General features: G+C 46.0%; 1 protein-coding gene across 1 annotated transcript in view; it reads left to right on the top strand.

Annotated features, from left to right (window-relative positions):
• Epcam (epithelial cell adhesion molecule) overlaps positions 1-8,030 on the top strand; it is a 17,421-nt gene extending 9,391 nt beyond the window's left edge. Inside the window, exons 7-9 of the mRNA XM_021218127.1 lie at positions 967-1,170; positions 6,479-6,523; positions 7,339-8,030. Coding sequence (XP_021073786.1) covers positions 967-1,170; positions 6,479-6,523; positions 7,339-7,380 — 291 coding nt within the window. The 3' untranslated portion in view covers positions 7,381-8,030. The remainder of the gene's footprint in view (positions 1-966; positions 1,171-6,478; positions 6,524-7,338) is intronic.
• The last annotated feature ends 367 nt before the right edge of the window (positions 8,031-8,397 follow it).

Raw genomic sequence — 8,397 nt, forward strand, 5'->3', positions numbered from 1 at the left:
TCTCTCTCCCTCCCCTCATCCAGTATGCTAATAATTACTGTGACTAGGAGTCAGTCTCCATTTTAAAGACTGATTTGTATTCTGTGAGTGTGTGTGTGTGTGTGTGTGTGTGTGTGTGTGTGTATCTATGTGCATGCTAGTGCAGGTGCCTTGAGACCAGAGGCTAGGTGCATCCCCACGACCTGGATTACAATTACCTTTTGTTGTGAGCTGCCTGATGTGGGTTCTGGGAACCAAACTCAAGTCCTCTTCATCGCTGAGATGTCAAGTCACTGTTTTNTCTTTTTTTTTTTTTTCCTGTGACAGTTTCTCCATGTAACCCTGGCTGTCCTGGAACTCACTCTGTAAACCAGGCTGGCCTAAAATTTATAGAAATTCACCTGCCTCTGCCTCTCGAGTGCTGGGATTGAAGTTGTGCGCCACCACTGCCCAACTTCGGGTTTTAAAAACATGTGAGCAGCAGAGGTGGTAGAATGTACTGTAATTCTGACACCGGAGGCTGAGGCAGGGGGACTGAGTTCAAGACAACTTTGTATATAGGTGTTTGTTTATTGTTTGTTCTTTATTATACCTCTGTTTTGAGACAGTCGTACATTTGTCCAGCTTGACCTAGAATTCATGGTAGAGGTTACAGATGGAAGATACCGCACCTGGCTACACGTGTGCTTGTTACAGTGAGGTGTTCCCCTGTGATTTACTTTGGGCATGGAAGATGAAGGGATAGAAGAGAGAACGAGACTGGATTGGCCATGTGTTGTTATGCTTTAGTCTGGAGATAGGCTCGTGGACTTCGTTTCTCCTTTTGTGGATGGCATTTGCCTGTAATAAATCGTTTCACTGGATCAGCTTGTCATCATGGAAACTGTGAAGATTCTTGGCCGTTCCCTTCTGGCCCGCAGTCGGTGTGTGGGTACCGGTGCCCGTGCTGGCTGTCTGGAACAGTTCCTGTTGTTCTTCTCCTTGTAGGTGAAGGGGGAGTCCTTGTTCCATTCTTCTAAGAGCATGGACCTGAGAGTGAACGGAGAGCCGCTCGATCTGGACCCCGGGCAGACTCTGATTTACTACATCGATGAAAAGGCCCCCGAGTTTTCCATGCAGGGCCTCACGGCTGGGATCATCGCTGTCATTGTGGTGGTGTCATTAGCCATCATCGCGGGAATTGTTGTCCTGGTGAGTACAGGGATGAGTCAGGGCTCAGGGAAAGATGGATTCTTATATTAGCCTGAAAAACTACCTGTGTTTGGACACTTCAGTGAAGGACTGTATATTGCGTTCCTGGTTCCTCTTTACAAAATAGTCACTTCCTAAAGCTGGAAAAGATGGATCTCTCATGAGAAACCACCTCAGCTGATGAACACAGCCCAGTCCCCTGCAGGGAATTCAGTGCTCCTGCCAGGGCACAGCAGACCAGAACTCCCAGATCAGTCACTGAGGTGCACAGTACAACACTCATTATTTGTTTGCTTTGGGTTTTGGTGCTGCAAACTGAGCTCTGGCCCCCGAACAACACAGAGCTTAAGTTAGCAAGAAAATGATCAGAAGTATCCATGTAGCAGTGATTCTAAATAAATAACGGATTTGCGCCAGGTATAGTATAATGGTACATATGCTCATCCCAGCACTTGGGAGGTGAAGGTAGAAATCTCTGAGATTTAAAGACGTTTCCTTTATCCTAGGACCTTAAGGGTGGTTGGTATCAGGCAGTCTCACCAGTACACCAGAATTCAGGGTGTGGCAGGGATGATGCCATACTTCTGTACTCCAAGCCCTTGAGAAGTTCGGGCGGGAGGATCGAGACTTTTAAGACCAGGGCCTGGCGAGATGGCTCAGGGGTTAAGAGCACTTGTTGCTCTTGGAGAGGTCCGGATTCGGCTCTCAGAACCCACAGAGAGTTCACATCTATCTGTAGCCCAGTTCTAAGGGATCTAACTTCTGACCTTCATAGGTCCAAGGTACTAGACACCAGGTACACATAAACATAAAACAAAATGAATAGAAATCTTGGTGGGGCAAGGGAATGCCAAGGCAGGGAGGCAGGAGTAGGTGGGTTGAGGAGCATCCTCATAGGAGCAAGGAGAGGGAGGATGGGATAAGGGGTTTCCGGAGGGAAACATTGGGGATAACATTTGAAATGAAATAAATAAAATATCCAATAAAAAGTTGAAAAGAGAGAGAGAGAAAGAGAGAGAGAAATCTTGGGGGAGGGGTAAAAGATAAAAGGACTTTAAGGCCAGCTAGAGTCAATACAGCAAGACCTTATCTCAGAAAGCCCAAATAAAGCTAAATTTGAAGGTGTGTGGTGACTTCGTTTTCAGTCTAGCATTGTTACCACACTTGGTTCCCATCCCATAAAAACAAAAATTGAGTTCCTATTTTACACTGTGGGTGCCGGGCCGCCCATGTTATCCAGGTGCTTGGGGTAGGCACGATGGGGCATGGGGACGTAAGAGCTGGGCAGCTCACTTGTGTTCTAACATGAACTCTAGATGAATAACTGCATGGAAGGTAGGGTAGGAAGGTAATCTCAGAAATTAGCAGAAGGAATGCTGATATTCCGCAGTAAAAGAAACCACATGATGGGGCTGGAGAGATGATGGCCCAGTGGTTAACTGACTGCTCTTCCAGAGGTCCTGAGTTCAAATCGCAGCAACCACAGGGTGGTTCACAACCATCTGTAGTGAGATCTGATTCCCTTTTCTGGGGTGTCTGAAGACAGCTACAGTGTACTTACATATAATAAATAAATAAATCTTAAAAAAAGAAAGAAAAAGCTGGGCCTGGTGGCGCAGGCCTTTAATTCCAGCACTCGGGAGGCAGAGGCAGGCGGATTTCTGAGTTCGAGGCCAGCCTGGTCTACCAAGTGAGTTCCAGGACAGCCAGGGCTATACAGAGAAACCCTGTCTCGAAAAACCAAAAAAAAAAAAAAAAAAAAAAAAGAAACCACAGGATGCAAGAAACTTAAAATCTATAAAGGGATCTGTTAGTACATAGATTTAGCTGTGTTTTTGTAGTGCTAGCGATTAGACATTAAGAGTTCTCACTTAAGCTAGGCAAGTGCTTTATCATGAGCTGTCCAAGCATCCCCGACTGTCTTACTTTTCCACTGGCGTGACAAAACACTGTGACCTAGTCAACTTATAGAAAGCAAGAGTTGATTGGGAGCCCTTGCTTATACTTGCAGAGAGTTAAAGCCAGTGATCACCCCTGTGGGGAGCACGGGGATGTGGTGGGGGGCGGGGGCTGGCAGGCTGGGAGGAAGGCAGGAATGGTAGCTGAGAGCTTACATCTGATCCTTAAGCACCAGGCAGAGAGAACAGGCAAACATTTGCACCTGTGAGAGAGAGCCATTCTCATTGAACCTTCACACCACCCTTTTCTTTTTGAACTCTGTCATCTGATTAGCTTCAAATTCTACTCTTAAAACTCAATTTTCCAAGAATTGGAGTTAAAGATGTAAGCCATAATACCTGGCTTTTTCTTTGTGTCTTTGTGAATGTGAATTTTTATTTTAATTTTTGTTTCGTTTCCTTTTGTTTTTAGAAGTGTAAACATGGAGACACACCCCACCCCCACTGAGAGAGGTGGGAGGGAGGAAGGGAGGGAAGGAGGGGAACTTCTGAGTGTAGGAGGGTAGAAGGGGCTCCAAGAGGAGAAATACCCTTTATTGATTTGCTTGTTTTATCTATTTTCTTACATGTATGTGTGTGTGTGGCATACTTCTGTATATGTGTTCACATGTGTGGGGATGCATGTGTGTGCAAGTGCCCATGGAGGCCCAAGGGTAATGCTGGGAATCTGGCTTTCTGGTTTCCTCTTTAAGATAGGCTCCCTCAATCAAACCTAGAGCAGACTGATATGGTGAGGTTGGCTAGCCAGCTTGCTTTCAGGCTGGGGAATCTCATCTCTGCCTTCTTCTCTGCCTTCTCAAGACGGAATTTCACGTCTGTTTTCACACTTCGCCACTACTTTTGTGGGTTCTAGGAATCCAAACGTGTGAGTGTGAGTGTCTCCTCTTGTATGGAGGTCAGGGGTCAATACTGGGAATCTTCCCCTGTGCCTCTCCATCTTTTTATTTTGTTTTTGTTTTTTGTTTTGTTTTGTTTTGTTTTATTTGGGTTTGTTGGGACAGGGTCTCTCTACAAAGCCCTGACCATCCTGGAACTGGGCCTTGAGCCTGGCCAGCCAGAGAGCTCTGGGTACCCTGTCAAGTCTCCACTTCCCAGCACTAGGCTTGCAGACACACGGCTGCACCAGACACACGGCTACACCAGACACACGGCTACACCAGACACACGGCTACACCAGACACACGGCTACACCAGACACACGGCTACACATGGCTTTTTTTTTTTTTACAGGGAGACGGGAGGGAATTTGGGTCCTTGTGTTTGTACAACAAGTACTTTACCTACTAGTGAGTGAGTGCCCGTGTGCGTGCGTGCACACGTGTGTGTCTTCCCCAGGCAGGTGTTGGATTCCTAGATTCAACTGATCACCTCACTTGGCAGGGACACTAGGCATGCGTCATTATGTCCAACTAAAATTAAGCATTTTAACATTTGGTGCTGGGGTTCGTGGATCACACCTGCAGGTCTGACCCTCAGGAGGCTGAGCTCAGCAAGAGGGCTGAGAGTTTCAAGTTGCCTTAGGCTTCTACCAAAAGAAAAACATATTTTCATGACAAATTTAATGTAAAGCAAAAAATAGAAATAAGCTAGGGAAATATTTATGATGTGTAAAATAAAAATGGATGTTCTACATAACATATAACGAATTCTTACAATTTGATGAGGAAACCCAGAGAAAGAATGGCAGCGACTGGCAGGTAGAGGCCTTGTGCTCAGGCCTGGTTGAGGGGACCCTAGCCAGCCATGGTTAGTGTGGCCAGGTGAGCGTGGCCAGCTGGCAGGCCTTCCCCTCCTTACTTCCCTCTGCCTTGTTAGAAACTGTTAGTTTAGCCAGGCAGTGGTGGCACACGCCTTTAATCCCAGCACCCGGGAGGCAGNGGCAGGTAGATTTCTGAGTTTGAGGCCAGCCTAGTCTACAGAGTTCCAGGACAGCCAAGGCTACACAGAGAAACCCTGTCTCAAAAAAGCAAACACACACACACACACACACACACAAACCTGTTAGTTTACATTCCTGAAGCTAGCCTCCAAGGCCTATTCCTATTTGACCATTTTCTCCTCCTGAGGCTGACTACCAAGGTCCAGCTATCAAAGTATTGAAGTCTAGCAATCAAAATCCTCCTTTGGCTCATTTAATGAGCATGCACGATTGAAAGAAAGCACCTCATCCTAACACAGGGTTCCCCTTGTACCTGTTCAAACCACTGCTTGCCTTTGAGCCACATCTGTCTCTTCTCTATCCAGAGGCAGTCCTTTGTCCCTCTGGGCCAAGTCCCCCATCTCCTCTGCTTATCCTATTTCTCCCTTGTCCCTTGCTCCCTTCTCCCTCTTCCTCTATCTCCTGTCTGTGTCCTTTACCCCTGACCTCTGTCCCTTACAGAGAAATCTCCTTTGTACTAAGACCTTGATCTTGGGGGTCCTGAGCTGATGCTTTTCCCTACACTGGTGACAGTTAAATCCTGATCTCACAAGGCGGCAAGTGAGAACTAGCTCCTGACACATGTGGGCATGAGCACACCACTCATATACACAAACTAGAAATAAATGCGACAAAGCTAGACACAATGGCATAGACTCAAGGTGGTTCAAAGCTAGCCTAAGCCACATAGCAGAATCTTTTTTTTTTTTTTTTTTTTTTTTTTTTTTGGTTTTTCGAGACAGGGTTTCTCTGTGTGGCCCTGGCTGTCCTGGAACTCACTCTGTAGACCAGGCTGGACTCGAACTCAGAGATCCTCTGCCTCCCGAGTGCTGGGATTAAAGGCATGCGCCACTACGCCCGGCTCACATAGCAGAATCTTAAAACAGCAACAACCCCTTCCCTCAATACAAGACTGGTAGTAAGTAGGGGCAGATGGTTTATAGGAGAGGAACTTCAGCTGGCAAATATACACACAGAACAGACAGAAGTCTAATTGTCAAATAGAAACCCAAGTAGAAGCTCAGGGAAGACGCTTGACTGAGTGTGAACACTTTCAATCCCCGTGCTCGAGGAGGCAGAGGATAGCTCCGGCCCGCCTGGTCTCCATAGTGAGCTCCAAGCCAGCTAGGGCTACATATGCAATGAGGGTCGTGTGTTGACGATGTCTGTGAGGGTGAGCTGGAGAACAGCGTGAGTGTTCATTATCCGAGGATGGGTGGGAAGTGAACGTGTGGGGTATTTTGCTTATGTTCAGTCAACAACTTTTGCTTCAACAAGGTACCTCTGGTACTGATATGGCTGTTGAGAGAATTGGTACTGTGGGGCCAGTTTTTAGACCCCCACACTTGTACACACGTGCTTAGGTGTGTTCAAAGCACTTAACGTTAATTTTGCCACTTTTGAATATTAACAGTAATGGTTTTTCTTTCAGGTAATATCTACAAGGAAGAAATCAGCAAAATATGAGAAGGCTGAGGTAAGTGGATAAAGGGTATGCTGAGTGTCTTACTCTGAGCAAATAGTGCCCCTTTCAAGACACTGGCAGACAGTTACACTGACGTCCTTCACACTGTAGCTTCTACAGTCTTAGGAGCCGTCTTGGGAGGAGTTCTGTGACGGCCCACTTCATACTGCTTTGTTTCCGTGACAAGCGGTGCAGAAGACTCTGGCTTTAGATTTTGGAGTCTGGTGGAGGTATATTCCAGTGAAGCCATGGTAGAGAAACCCAGTAGGATTGCTGACCTGATTTCCCATGTCTCTACAAGTTCATAATCATCATTTGAGTTGGGCATAGGATGCACACCTTTAATCCCAGTACTAGGGAAACAAAGGCTAGGGCTACACTGAGCCAGGGTCCCTTTACATAGCCCTGCTATTTATTTAGATCCTAGGTCCCTTTACATAGCCCTGCTATTTATTTAGATCCTAGGTCCCTTTACATAGCCCTGCTATTTATTTAGATCCAGGGTCCCTTTACATAGCCCTGCCTGTCCTGGAACTCACTCTGTAGACCAGGCTGGCCGCAAACTTAGAGACCCATCGGCCTCTGCCTCCTGAGTGCCGAGATTACAGGTGTTAGCCACCACATGCTGCTGAAAATGTAACTTTAAGACCCCAAACATTGAGGGTGGGGTGGTCCTCGCCTTTAATCCCAGCACTCAGGAGGCAGAAGGAGGGGATAGCTGAGTTCAAGGCCAGCTTGGTCTACTGGGTGAGTTCTGGTACAGCCAGTTCTTTGTTGCTTCTAAGCAAAGAAACCCTGTTTCCTTGCATGCTCCTCCTCCGTTGCAGATAAAGGAGATGGGTGAGATACACAGAGAGCTCAATGCCTAACCATGCTGAGTTCTGAACTGAGGAGGGAGCCACCCGACGGGAAGTGGCAGAAGAACTTGGATTGCAGATGTATAAACCTGGAGAAGATGAAGACCTATGAAGCTTTACTACTTTGTTAGTTATCGCCACACATTTGTAATAGTGAAATTTGTACTCATAAATACAAGCAGCTTGACATTGGCATTACCGATCGTAAGTTAGACGAGTGTCTTATATGTGCAGGTCCAGTGTGGAACTCAGAACTTAGCCTGCAAAGTTAAGATAGTTGATGCTTATTATGAAAGAGTGTGTATCACAAATGTTCCACAGTAGAATACGGTGACTAGTCTCATTTTTTTTGTGATTAAGGCTGCCCTTCTATATACCTGAGCCTTGTACATAATAAACTTTTTTTTTAATGAAATAAAACATTTTAAAATGGGTGTCTAAGTTTGTTTGTATCAAATTTCCTAGCATATGCATATGTAAGAGAATACATCTCTAAATGCTCTGGCACTGCTAAGTGGTACAAACCTGCAATTCTGTACTTGGGAGGTAGACGTGGGTGGCTTAGTGTTTCCAAGGTATCTGCCTGGGTATATGGTCTGGCACTGACTGGCCTCAGCTATCCAACACCCTATCTGAAAGAAATAAAAACCAAACTTAAAAAACTTGGGTAAGTCTTGTGTTATGGGAGGCTCGGGCATGATTGTGGTTTTGAAGCCAGCCCAGGCTACCCAGTGAGACACTGACCATCAGTAACATACTCTGAGCGTTGGGGTAGTGTGGAGTGCTTGGGGAGGGTTGTTCAGTGGTACTAAGTACTTACCATGTGAGAGGCCCTGTGTTCAATCTGCACTACTACTGTCTTTTTTTTTTTTTTTAATCCGCCTCCCGAGTGCTGGGATTAAAGGTGTGCATCACCATGCCTGGCTACTTTTTTTTTTTTTTTTTTTTAAGATTTATTTATTTATTATATGTAAGTACACTGTAGCTATCTTCAGACACTCCAGAAGAGGGAGTCAGATCTCCTTACAG

The sequence above is a fragment of the Mus pahari genome, chromosome 18, assembly GCF_900095145.1.
Source record: "Mus pahari chromosome 18, PAHARI_EIJ_v1.1, whole genome shotgun sequence".
NCBI classification, from domain to species: domain Eukaryota; kingdom Metazoa; phylum Chordata; class Mammalia; order Rodentia; family Muridae; genus Mus; species Mus pahari.